A 14,065-nucleotide genomic window follows, 5' to 3' on the forward strand; every position below is an offset into this window, starting at 1 on the left:
ACATCCCCCTCCCTCCCTAGCCCTGGAGCTGGAGCTGGCAGAAAAGACACGGGGGTCATTAGAGTTCTGCTCTTGCAACTGAGAAGCTTCAAAATTTCAGCACGTTAAAAAGCCGCCAGACTTCATTTTGATCTGCAAATCACATTTCAGCGCTCAAGAGAAGTAACTCAGACTCATCTTGTTTTCTAGTGATGGAAGGTGCTTTGCGGTGGATAGAGGCTACCCAGAAAAAGGGGTGCAGTGTCTTTAAATAAAAGCTCCACCATCACTACTTGTGAGAACACAGCATGTTAAGGGTTTGTGTGAACAGAGGCGCCAGCAGTAGAAGTGTTATGCTGAATAGCTGCACACACACACACACACACACACACACACACACACACACAGAACTTGCTTTGCAATAGCCAGCCTTTCGCTCAGCTCAGACGTGTTATTTATGGGGTTTTTCCATCCTGCTGTTTCTGTCTTCTTTTTATGTAGGTGCTCGGGGTTAAGACTATGCAAAGATCTAATTGTAGGAAATATAATAGCATGCCTTTTCTTCCCCAGGGTCATGTTAGTATCTCTTAAAACCCAATGGCTAAGGAGAGATAATGGAATTCACTGCAGTAAATTGGGGATTGTAAACAAATTATTTCTTCTATAATCAGATTATGCAACCCTGATTATTAAATCTGAACATGAATCATTGGTCATGTGCAGGGAAATTAAACTGATTATTATTATTTGGACATTCAAATCTCCTTTTTGTGAGTACATTGGAGGTGATAGCTTGGGGTTTTCCCTCCCACCATTTTAGCAATTGGTGCCTAAAGACTGCACTGCAAATTGAGATAAATGGGACAATTATTGGGCATTCAGAAGTGGAAGATCATAACTTCTCCCTGAAAGGTGCAAGGGCGAGATAGGGGTGGTGACAATTAGAGTGTTTAGCCTTGTTGTGAGACATTATGCAAGCAGACAATAGATGCTGGGTTTTGCTTTCATGCTGAGGACCTGCTGGGGAAACGGGAAGGGAACCATGTTTACATTTCTCCCCCTTGCTCATTCAAATATGATTAATGTGCTGGAAAGCCACGTCTTAATCGAAGATGATGTTGTCAAACAAAAACTAAATAGGGAAATAAACGACTTCATCAGGCCCTTTCTTCAGAAGCCGGCAAACTGTCATTGCAAAGTCATTAAAATATGATAATGAAAAATAGCTCAATTAAATGTTGTTATAGCTGTGACCTTCATTCAATTAAGACACAAGGAAGTGTCTGCAATTGGCTTTGCATTTAAGTCTCCTAAATTTAGAACGCAGATAAAATCATTATTCAGCCTTTGCTGATACACGCAATTAAAAGCAGGCTGAATAAAAATGGAACGATAACAATGCGCCGCACATTGTAATCATCTTTTAAATTGTGCATTTCCTTAGCCATAGCTTGGAAAGCCTGATTTTCTATACGCATAATAACATCCACAACCTGGTTAAGCCAGCCTATTTTCAGTTTAAAATAATGGGAAGCCCACTTATATTTACATTTGCCTCTAGTCGGGCTAAATCCAAGTCTTGTGGCATAACCGGATTGTGGCTTCCCTTGTCACAGCCCAATTAAACTGAAGTACTTGTGTTTTGGCTACTTAATCCCACTAATAATTAGTGGGACTGAATATGCTCAATTCTGGATGCGTGAGGTTTTCAGAATGAACTACCAAGGCCATTGTTGTTCTGCATGGAAGCCATGGGGCAAAACTGACAATATGTAGATTGTTGCTAAAAGTGAGAAGAAACTTTCCATAAGCTGTACCAGCTAGTCTCAGGGCCAAGCTAGATAAGATGTTAATTGTGTGCATGCTATTAACATAAACATATATTTTTTTAAAGTGAAATGGTACCCAGAGGGATGATGCAGCAGGCTTGGGACTGGTGTGTGTGTGTGTTTAATTTTTTCTTTTAACTATTCTAACAAAACGCTCTTTTCCAAATCTGCTGTTTGCATTTGCATTGCGTTGCATTGGTCTAATATGCAAATAGCAGCTTCAGAGAGGGGTTTTTTTATTCTTGGAATCATGGCAGGGAGCAGCGGTGGGAGAGATAGTTCAACACAATAAGTAGATCCCTGCTGGATCAGTCTGAAGGCCTATCTGATCATGTCAAGGTTGCAGGTTTGATCCCCTACGAGACAGCCGCTTCTTCCTGCATTGCATTGGACTAGATAAACCTCAGGGTCCCTTGCAACTCTAGAATTCTATGATTCTATTTTGTCTGGCAGTAGCCAGCCAGATTTCCCTGGGGAGCCCCAAGCAGGGCATGAGCAAAGATCTTTATCCTACTGCTGTTAGGATCTCACCTTATACCAAGTCAAACCATTGGTTCACCTAGCTCTGAACTGTCTCTACTGACTGGCCATCTGAGTAGCTCTCTAGCCCAGGGGTCAGCAAACTTTTTCAGCAGGGGGCCGGTCCACTGTCCCTCAAACCTTGTGGGGGGCCAGACTATTTTTTTTGGGAGGGAAATGAATGAATTCCTATGCCCCACAAATAACCCAGTGGTGCATTTTAAATAAAAGGACACATTCTACTCATGTAAAAACACAGTGTTCTGTGGGGAACCTGATACAGAGAAATTGAGCTCCTCTGAGGAAATTGAGCCCCTACTGTGTCCAGTTCTGGGCACCACAGTTCAAGAAGGACACTGACAAACAGGAACGTGTCCAGAGGAGGGCAACCAAAATGGTCAAAGGCCTGGAAACGATGCCCTATGAGAAACGGCTAAGGGAGCTGGGCATGTTTAGCCTGGAGAAGAGGAGGTTAAGGGGTGATATGATAGCCATGTTCAAATATATAAAATATATAAAAGGATGTCACATAGAGGAGGGAGAAAGGTTGTTTTCTGCTGCTCCAGAGAAGCGGACACGGAGCAATGGATCCAAACTACAAGAAAGAAGATTCCACCTAAACATTAGGAAGAACTTCCTGACAGTAAGAGCTGTTCGACAGAGGAATTTGCTGCCAAGGAGTGTGGTGGAGTCTCCTTCTTTGGAGGTCTTTAAGCATAGGCTTGACAACCATATGTCAGGAGTGCTCTGATGGTGTTTCCTGCTTGGCAGGGGGTTGGACTCAATGGCCCTTGTGGTCTCTTCCAACTCTATGATTCTATGAAAAACATGCTGATTCCCTGACCGTCTGTGGGCCGGATTTAGAAGGCGATTGGGCTGGATCTGGCCCCTGGGCCTTAGGTTGCCTACCCATGCTCTAGGGTTTCACGCTGAAGATACCAGGGGTTGAATCCAGCATGTTCTGCATAATGTGGAGGCTCCTCAGGCTTCCCTATAGCCGATACTTACTCAACAAAAGGGGCACAGGTTGATTTCAGTTCCTCTTTAACCAGGCCTTTGGCTGAATGACATCCGACGCCCCTTTAACATGTGCTGACGGTGGGTTATTGGGTTGCTTTTGTTTTTATTATGTGTTTTGTGGTTTTATATTGTGATTTTATGTTGTAACCGCACCCCCCCAAGACCTGCGAGTAGAGGGCAGTATCCAAATTTAATTAATAATAAATAAATAAATCTAGTTTGGGCCCAATAAAAGTGATTTTATGATGGTCATTCATTTGGCAGCCTGACCAAACTTAGATTATGAAGAACAGATATAAGAAATAAGCAGGTTTGTTCTTCCTGCAATTCAGTTTGTTTGGGGAAAAGCTGTATAGAGAGGCAATGAATAGATGACCCTGCTGTCTCAGGATTAGGAACGGACTAGATGGCTTCTGGTCCGTCAGAGCATATGAACCTGCTTTCTACCATGTCAAACAATTGGTTCTTCAACACAGGGTTTCCCAAAGTTGGGTCTCTTGCTGTTTTGGGACTACAGTCCCCATCATCCCTGACCACTTGGTCCTGCTAGCTAGGGATGATGGGAGCTGCAGTCCCAGAAAGGGCTGGAGACTCCAGTTTGGGAAATCCCGATCAAGGCCGTGCGATAGCAACAGTGTTGCCCTCCAGATGCCGTTGAACTACAACTCCCACCACCATTGGCCATTAGTCATGCCAGCTGGGGCTGATGGGAGTTGGAGTCCAGCAGAATCTGGAGGGCAACAGCATATACCTTTTCCTTTTTTTTAAAAAAATATCTTTATTAATTTAAAATAAATACATTTATGAAAAAGCAGACATACATACAAGTAGATAAACATACAAACAAAAACAAATAACAGAAGAATCAAACAAACCACCACACTATAAGATATAAGAAGATTAATATAATTATAATCATATATGCTCCTGATATTGAACACAAATATAGAACCTATAGAGAAGAAATTTAAAACTTAATTCCAATTAATCTCATTACTTTATACCGCACAGTTACATATTTCTTATATAATTTCATTTTACCTCCCTACAAACTGATATTTATACAATACAGGGATCAGTCTAATTCTGCCAGGATGTTTCCTTTTATTCCATAGTTTTCTAAATATTCTTTAAAGATTCTCCAATCCTTATAGACTTTTTGTTTTGGTTGGCCTCTTAAGCTTCCTGTGGCTTTCGCTAGCTGCAGATATTCTACCAGTAGGTTTTGCCAATCTTCCGTGTTGGGTATTGTTGTGTTTTTCCAATTTCTTGCTACTAAAATTCTGGCCGCCGTTATTCCGTACATGTAGCTTTTCCTTTATAGCATACATTTGAATTATCTTCTGCATTCAGTCTTCTGTTTCCAACTCCTGAGACACAGGTGAAGGAAAAGGTCCATTGTGGTTGGTGGGGAGGGGTGGCAGCACGGACTTGACCTGTCACTGGTGTTGCTTCTTACTGGGAGGGGTAGGGGAGGCAGTGGTGTAGCCTTATTGGAGTTCACCGATTGGGTCTGCCTTGCTCCCGGACAGGAGGAAGGAAGTCAAATGACACCGAGGGCTGGTTCAGAGAAAGAGTTCTTTATTTCTGCTCTCTGGAACAGCAGAAAGGCACTTGCGTGGTCAGTCCACAGCAAGTCCAAAGAAATGAGAAATTTCATGCAGTATATATATCCTCCAGGCACCCTCTCCCCCTTCCCCAGGAATCCAGCCACGTCAGCTTGTACACACAGGTTGACATCACAGATGTTCCTGCTCCGGCACTCTTAACCATAAAAGGGTATTCCTTCCTGTACTTCTGACCATAAAAGGATCTTCCCGTTCCTACTCTTATCTTGGAGCAAGAGGTCACCATCTCCAAGAACACCCTCTGGCGCTGTTCCCAGACTAGGTCTGTGCATCTTTGTGGTCAGGATATAAGATAAGGCACAGACGTGTCTTCCCTGTTCTACTGGTACAGTCAAGGCCATCGTTGCTGTCACAAACTGATAAAGGAGAGGGCTCTGAGCACTTGTCTATACAGCCGGGTTTTTGTTTATACATCGACTCTGAGCTCAAGTTAATGGATTTTAGCTAAGGAAAAATAGGGATTTTTGTGCCTATTTCAAACTGCCTAAAGCATCCATGACAGATGGCCATCCAACCTCTGCTTAAAAACCTCCAAGGAAGGAGAGTCCACAATCTCCTGAGGGCGTCCGTTCCACTGTCAAACAGCTCTTCCCATCAGAAAATTCTTCCTGATGTTGAGTCGGAATCTCCCTTCATGTAACATAAAGCCATTGGTTCGAATCCTACCTTCCAGAGCAGGAGAAAACAAGCTTGTTCCCTCTTCCCCGTGACAGCACTTGAGATATTTGAAGATGGCTATCATATCTCAAAGGCAAGTTAACCTCAAAGGTGCATTTAATGCTCACGTGTGGGGAAAACCCTTCCTTTTGATAATTGTCCTTCCCATATTTCCCCCCTGTGTTTAAATCAGGTGCTTATGCCCTACAAAAATTATTTATTATAGTGTTTCATTGAATAAGGGCCTCAGGGAGATGCAGATATTCCTGTTGTAGCTCCCTGATGCAGCCTGGTTTTAATAGGCAGAAGATGATGCTCTCTTACAGTCAAAGCAGAAGAGGAAAGGAAATTCACACAAATGACAATAGTTTGGTGCCCAAGCAAAGCTGCCTATTGGGTCCTTCCTTCCCGATTCAGGTCTGGTTCCAAAACAGAAGGGCAAAATGGCGGAAAACAGAGAGAGGCGCTTCAGACCAAGAAGGACCTAAGGAGACAATGGCTGAGGTGACACCCCCAGGAAGGAATTTAAACTCTCCCTCTCCAGTTGACCAAACCAGGAATAAGAAGGAGAGCCTGGAGATTCAACAGAGGTAAGCTTGCCTCCATTTGATGTACATTTAGTGCTGGGTGGAAGCTTGAAAGCATTTTTTTGATTCTCATTTTTCATTTGGGTGGCCGGAGGGGGGAAGAGACTTACAGGCCACTGTCTCAATCCTGAACATACATCGAACACACCCTTTTTTTGGTCATGTGGTTGGGTTAGGATCATAGCAGCCAATTCCTGGGGGCGAGGTCCCTTCTCCCCAATAAAATATTTGAGGGCCTCTCCCAAGTTGATGAGCAGTGCCATTCAAATGGTGTGCATGTGACACATCATGTGATTGATTACCTCCCCCCTCCCAATATTTTCAAGTTGGCACCACGTTGAGCTGTCAGCACAGAGCCTGACAGGGCACAGGATAGTGCAGAGGTGAGGTCTCAGCTGGCACAGAAGCCATACTATTTATCTACTTGCACTGGTGTGCTTTCGAACTGCTAATTTGGCAGGAGCTGGGACAGAGCAACGGGAACTCACCCCATCACGGGGATTCGAACCACCAACCTTCCAATTGGCAAGCTCAAGAGGCTCAGTGGTTTAGACCACAGCGCCACCCGCATCCCCTTTTACCTTTGTGGTAGTTATGACCGTGCTTGGGCAGGGATAGCCTGGGCACAGCAAGCCAAGCATTGCTAACCTAACATTTGGACTGCCATAACACACTTAGGTAAAGGTAAAGGGACCCCTGACTATTAGGTCCAGTCGTGATTGACTCTGGGGTTGCGGCGCTCATCTTGCTTTATTGGCCGAGGGAGCCGGCGTACAGCTTTCGGGTCATGTGGCCAGCTTTCAAACTGCTAGGTTGGCAGGAGCTGGGACCGAGCAATGGGAGCTCACCCCGTCACGGGGATTCGAACCACTGACCTTCTAATCAGCAAGTCCTAGGCTCTGTAGTTTAACCCACTGCACCACCCGTGTCCCATAACGCACCTACCAACTTGCAAAATAGTGACCACCTGGAGGCATCCACCGTATGTTTGGTAGCCAGAGCAGAGAGAGGCAAAATGACTGGAATGGTGGGTGGCCTTGAGAGAGAAGGGTCGTCTTCTTATAACACCAGACATACCAAGATGGAGCGAGTACGAGTGAATTGATGCAATTGATGCTGCAGTTGTACGTATATGGGTTGCTTGGTCAAATTCCAGATTGAGGGTCGCCGAATGCAAATGATTCCCCCTTTTAACATGGTGACAGGTCAGGCAGCTGGCTCTGGAGCTCCTCTGTTAACGCAATTTTAATTGAGTTTTAATGGGTTTCAACTTCTTTTAAAACCTATTCTCCCCCCCTCTCCTCCCATTCCTTGCAGCCTCAGCAGAGCCGTCGGTCCCTCTGGGCCCTTCTTCCCTTCGTGTCTTCCAGGGACTCTCCTCAACACGGCCACCTACGCCCAGGCTTTGTCGCAAGTTGCGTCCCTCAAAGGTAATGGTCTCTTTTTTGAAATCCCAGATTCCGCGGCAGAAAGGTGTGCTTTGTGTTTGAGATGGCAATGATAATAACAACCCAGTTGTGTCTCAGCCGCAGTTTGCTGATTCGGCTGGAGCTTTTGGGCGCAACGGTTGCAGAATTGGCACTTTTGGACGTCGCCTTTTTTTTGCTTTTCTGTTCTGACTTTTTGGGCAAACACTCTGATTGATTAGATTTGGGATGCACTCCTGTATACGCTTATCCAGGAAGGAACTTCACTGGAAGCAATGGGACTTACTTCTGAGTAAACATGCAAAGGTTCGTGTCGCATTACATGCAGTTAACCAAATGTCTAAACGTGATTGGGCTGGGTTTTCTTTTTGCAGTAGCCTGGTCTGCAAAGCCAACCGATTAGCCCATGAATGTTCTCCAGTAAGGTGGATACATTCCTTTTTGCCTCATGAGTGAATCTGACGGAAAAGCTTCTTCTTCCTAGACGTATCTTAAAGAAAATGGGAAATGACTGTCTCTGGCTGCTGCTCTCTGACATGTGCTGCTGAGTCACCCTGTGACTTGTTTCCCATTAGAGTGGCTCTGTGGTTTCATTCGCCACCATTCATATTTTACAGAATAAGTGACAGAACAGGCAATGGGATATCCCAGAATACCCAGTGCTGAACTCAGGCAGGGGTGGCCCATCTTCGAGGTGAGGGGAAGCTGTTTGCCTCTGGAGGCACACCTGCCCCTCCTCTCCACCCCTGGTTTTGCACCACTGCCAGGGCTCCATCGACACAGTGCTCTTGCCACTGTAGCCAAGTTGTACTGGTAAGCACTGGTGCATCTTCAGGGGCACGGGCAGGGCAGCTGCAACATTGGGGCCTGGGCCCGGATCTGTGTTGGGTGGCGCTGGGGCATTTTGCCTGCAGTGGCAGAAAGTCTCGGGCCAGCCCTGAACTCAGATTTGAACCGTGGTTCGTTCACAAAGCTGCAGTACTTCATCCGTAAAAAGCCAGTTGTTGGCAGAGGGGAGTCTTGGTTCACTTGCTTGTGTGAACTGGATTGTTTTCATGAATTAAAAAAGGCAGCTCTTTGGTCAGCTTGTGGCACATAGTTGGGAGGGTATTAAAGGTCACCTTGTCCAACCCTCTGCTTGGAATCCAGACCTACAGTATTTTCTGACCAGCCTCTGTTTGAAGATAATGGGTTATATTGTCAGAGGCGATGTTAGGGTTGTGCAACCCGTTTGGACGCACTGGGTGCAGGGGGTGCCTGCTGAAATTTGATAGCCCAAAGCCTGCCACTGCTATTGTTGAGTCACTCTTACAGTTGAAAGGTCACTACGAATGTTCAACCAAAACCTATCCTCCTTTAACGTTCGCCCATCTGATCTGCTCTCTTGAGACAGCAGAAAACAAGGCTTTGCTCTTCTCTTTGTGACAGACCTTTTGTTATTTGAAGATCGCTACCATGTGTCCCTTCAGTCTTCTCTTCTCTTGGCTAAATACACTCAAGTTTCTTCAGCCTTACTTCATAGGACTTGATTCCAAACCCCTGTTTGTCTTCATTGGTCTCCTCTCAACCCAATCCAATTTGTCTGGTGCCCAGATTTGAACACAGTACTCCAGTGAAGCCTAACTAGGGACCCCTGACCATTAGGTCCAGTCGTGGCCAACTCTTGGGTTGCGGCGCTCATCTCGCTTTATTGGCCAAGGGAGCCGGTGTACAGCTTCTGGGTCATTTGGCCAGCATGACTAAGCCGCTTCTGGTGAACCAGAGCAGTGCATGGAAACGCTGTTTTACCTTCCTGCCGGAGCGGTACCTATTTATCTACTTGCACTTTGACATGCTTTTGAACTGCTAGGTTGGCAGGAGCTGGGACCGAGCAACGGGAGTTCACCCCGTCACGGGGATTCGAACTGCTGACCTTCTGATCAGCAAGTCCTAGGCTCTGTGGTTTAACCCACAGCGCCACCCATGTCCCGAAGCCTGACTAGTGCACAATAAAATGGAACAGTTACTTTCTGAGACTTGGAAGCTACACTTCCAGTAAAGCAGTCTAAAATGGCATTAGCCTTTTTTTACAGGAACATCACACTGCTGACTCATGTTCAGCTTGTGACTTTGAGGCTGAGATTGCCCATCCCATAGCTGTGTATTTTATGGGGAGATAGCCCGAACACAGAACTCTCCATCTGCCTCTGTTTAATTTCATTGCTAGTTTTGTGGGAATGTTCAGGGATGCAGGAGAGGATATATTGACTGATTATATCCTTATCCAACTTGTATTAACAAGTTCCCAAAATATCAGCAGAGTAAAACATTCCTTTTATCTTAAGTTCGCAATGGTAGCGTGTGCTCAGGTTTGCTAGAACCTCTATAATAATCACTCTGGTAATTTCCCCTTTATTCCCTCTTAAAATACAAGACATGACACAGTCCTTTACAAAAGTATAAAAAGAGTTTACTCACATTCTCTTCACATCAGATCCCAGAAGGCAGACAGCTTAACAAAGTAATATACATTTGGATTCTATCTTATAAGAAGATAGTCCCTTTGTCCTCTCTTGGCTGGGAGCCAAGAGGGCATCTTTAGCTTAATGGATGTTGCTTCTTCAAAGGAAGAGAAGAGAAGAGAGAGATGGCTGCCCCTGCCCTGTGCTTTTGTCGTTACCTGCACAGGTGAGGCCACACCCGCCTCTAGTCACATGCGGAGGAAGTCTGTCCCAGGAAGTTTACCTGCTGGCTGGACAAACATCCCTCCCCATGTCTAAACATGTACACTCTAGGAATGTTGTAATTGACTGCTCCTGTGTTTTACATCCCACAAGTTTGGGGCCAGTTTCCCATTCTATCAAGGCTTGGTTGAACTTCATTCCTGCCCACTGATGTGTGAGGAGCTTAAAGCTCTCTTGACCAGGTTCGCCATGCTTCGGCCAAACTCAGTTCTCCAGTTCTCGTGATGTGCAATACATCTGCCAGCATTCCTTTATCGAGGAAGAACTTTGCAGGTTAAAAGTGTGAGTCATTAGAAGTTGGTTTTGTTTTTTTTAACCTGGAAATAGCAACTACAGAAAGACTTGATTAGTATTGAGACCACAGCACGTAGGGAGGGTTGTGGATAATGCCTTCCATTGGTGCTGTTGTGCCAATGAAGATGGTTCCTTGCAGATCCCATAGTGTAATTATGCACCTTTTATCTGCTTTGATTCTTCCAATGTTCAGCTTCATTAGTTGTCCATGCATTCTAGTGGGGGGGGGGGAATATCAAATTTTTCAGCATCATGCATTATCATCTCTACATGCCCCCCCCATCAATACCTTTTCTCTAAACTAAAATACCCCAATGCTGTAACCTTTTCCCCATAGGTGAGCTGCTCCTTCCGTGGCCCTATTACTTCCTTCTATGATTGCTAATCTGAGTAGGCAGTCAGGCAAGAGGTCCTCCAGTAGACTGCCACCATATTTTCCCCAAGTTCCCACTAACCCTGGCATACCGCCCAGTGTTGCTCTGATGAAAATAGGGATGTCCTATTCAATGACGAATGGGACGTGGGTGGCGCTGTGGTCTAAACCACAGAGCCTAGGGCTTGCTGATCAGAAGGTCGGTGGTTCGAATCCCCGTGACGGGGTGAGCTCCCGTTGTTCGGTCCCTGCTCCTGCTAACCTAGCAGTTTGAAAGCACACCAGTGCAAGTAGATAAATAGGTACCGCTCTGGCGGGAAGGTAAACGGCATTTCTGTGCACTGCTCTGGTTCGCCAGCAGCGGCTTAGTCATGCTGGCCACATGACCCAGAAGTTGTACGCCAGCTCCCTCGGCCAATAAAGCGAGATGAGCGCCGCAATCCCAGAGTCAGTCACGACTGGACCTAATGGTCAGGGGTACCATATTCAATGATGACAATGATGATGATTTTATATTCATACCCCACCCATCTGACTGGGTTGCCCCAGCCACTCTGTGTGGCTTCCAACATATATAGAAATGTAATAAAACATTAAACATTTTTTAAAAGCTTCCTTATGCAGGGCTGCTTTCCGATGTCTTCTAAAGGTTGTATAGTTACTTATCTCCTTGCTCATGGGTCAAATAACTCCATACCCTCCAACATTTCTCCAGTGAAAATAGGGACATCCTACTATACCTAATGACGTCCTAAGGAAAAGCGGGATATTCCGGGATCAAATCAGAAAGCACGATGGCTTCTGTAAATTAATCCAGAATGTGGCAGCTAGACTGATGACTGAGAGTGGCCGCAGGGACCACATAACACCAGTCCTGAGAGATCTGCATTGGCTCCCAGTACGTTTCTGAGCACAATTCAAAGTGTTGGTGCTGACCTTTAAAGCCCCAAACAGCCTCGGTCCAGTATACAGGCTCGTGGGACATAGTCTTGTGTAACACAATGACTCCCTCTCCTCTTTTACCAATGCTCTCATTGATGATGATCTCTGGCATGGGACACAGTCTTAACAATGAGTCCGTAAGTGATTGTGGAGGCCAATTCTGGATCCACACGTCCTTTCACAGTGGGGACATTGGTTTCCGGGCAGGAGTTGATCACGGTGTGGATTTCCCAAGCGTGCCTTCCTCCTAGCATGCTTCTCCCTTGCGTCCTGAGTTCGAGTGTCTTCAAAGCCCATGACACCTTTGATAAAAGCAGTTCTCCAGTTGGAGCGCTCGTAGTCCAGTGTTTCCCAGCTGTCAGTGTTTATCCTACATTTTGTTAGATTTGCCTTGAGACAGTCTTTAAACCTCTTTTGTTGACCACCTGCATTATGCTTTCCATTTTTAAGTTTGGAATAGAGTAGTTGGTTTTGAAGATGATAATCAGGCATCTGCACAACGATGAGTGAACATTGGACAGTGTGCCAGGTTCCCTTCTATCCTTCCTTTCTAAATATATGGCGGTAGCTGCAACTTACTCCTTGTGTAGATAGGGCCACTCATACAGGGTTTGTGCATTTGTGATTTTTGTAAGAGGATCTTGCCTTCCTCCCCGGGAATCTATAACCTCAGCACCTTCATGATGTTGCATTGTGGAGCCTTCGACTGAACACCGAGTTACAGAAGGAAAATCCCTCGCTGCGCGTGATTTATTTATGCTCTGTGCAATAATATGGAGTTACCAGGAGAAATCAACAAGCTTAAAAGCAAGGACCCCCAGAGCAGTTCCTTAATGGACAAAGGCAACAGTGCAATTCATTAATGGAGAGATTATTAATGGAGGTAAACAAGAATCTCTGGTTTTTGGCGGAAATTCTCTAATCATTGTGGGAGAGCCTCCCTTCCGCTCCTACAGAAGTTCCCCGGATCCTCTGTTGCCCAGTGCAGGTTGGAAGGAGATGAATGATTACGTTTGTCATGGGATGACTTGCATAGTGCATCGCCGCTTGCGATATTGCTTGCTCCGTTGGCGTAGCAGCCTGTGTGCAGCCATTGATGGGAAAGAAGCTTCTGCATTATAGATCAAAGCACCGGGCAGGATCGATCAGGATCATTCAGGGTTAGTGCGCTGCTGTGGTTGCAAAAGGTTTTGTGAAGGCTTAATTGTGGTGCCTGAGAGGAAAGGGCTTGTTAATTGTCCTGGATGAGTGGAATTTGTCAATGCTTGGGACCCCACCGTTGTAGTGAGATGCAGGAAGGCAAGGACTTACCCAGAATGAATGCTGCTCTTTGCAAACCTTTTAGATCACATTATTATTATTATTATTATTATTATTATTATTATATTTTATTTATTTATTTATTTTATTATTGTTTATTAAATTTGTATACAGCCCTTCTTCTGTAAATCACAGGGTGGTTCACAACATAAATTCGTGGCCAGGAAAGAATTCTGTATAATATTATATATTTGCAATTTGTAGAGCAGGCAGCAATGGTTGTTAATAATAATAATTAAATTTAATAATTTTATTGTTTCTACCCCACCCATCTGGCTGGGTTTCCCCAGCCACTCTGGGAGGCTTCCAACATGTATAAAAACATCAAACTTTAAAGACTCCCCCCCCCCCCGCCCGACATTTTATTGGTTTTACAGATGGAGTACAAATAAACACAAATCAATAAAATCACACTGTATGTGGAGATTCTCCGAATCTCGAGACTTCCCCCCATCCCATCATGGAGTATTATTTTAAACACCTACAACTGCATATTAGTTCATACTCCATTCTTTAAAATATCAAACCGTATTGTCCATAATGTTTTTTTCACAACAAGGGAGTCAAAATCCTGCCCTTGTTTCCATCTGCTTACAGTGGTTTCCTAGATAACTTATAATTTTTTCTCATTCTTTTATGAAGTTTTCATCCTCTTGGTTTCTGAGTTTCCCGGTCAGCTTTGCCATCTCAGCGTAGTCCATTAACTTGGTTTGCCATTCTTCTCTGGTAGGGACCTTGTCTTCTTTCCAACTCTGGGCCAATAACAT

The 14,065-nt window shown here is 45.0% G+C and overlaps 1 protein-coding gene across 1 annotated transcript in view; it reads left to right on the top strand.

Moving 5' to 3' along the window:
• DRGX (dorsal root ganglia homeobox) overlaps positions 1 to 14,065 on the top strand; it is a 40,040-nt gene that overhangs the window by 8,085 nt on the left and 17,890 nt on the right. Inside the window, exons 5-6 of the mRNA XM_083738537.1 lie at positions 6,050 to 6,222; positions 7,537 to 7,649. Of these exons, the coding sequence (XP_083594663.1) occupies positions 6,050 to 6,222; positions 7,537 to 7,649 (286 nt within the window). The remainder of the gene's footprint in view (positions 1 to 6,049; positions 6,223 to 7,536; positions 7,650 to 14,065) is intronic.

Source organism: Podarcis gaigeae (genome assembly GCF_964106915.1).
Source record: "Podarcis gaigeae genome assembly, chromosome: 5".
Taxonomy (NCBI): domain Eukaryota; kingdom Metazoa; phylum Chordata; class Lepidosauria; order Squamata; family Lacertidae; genus Podarcis; species Podarcis gaigeae.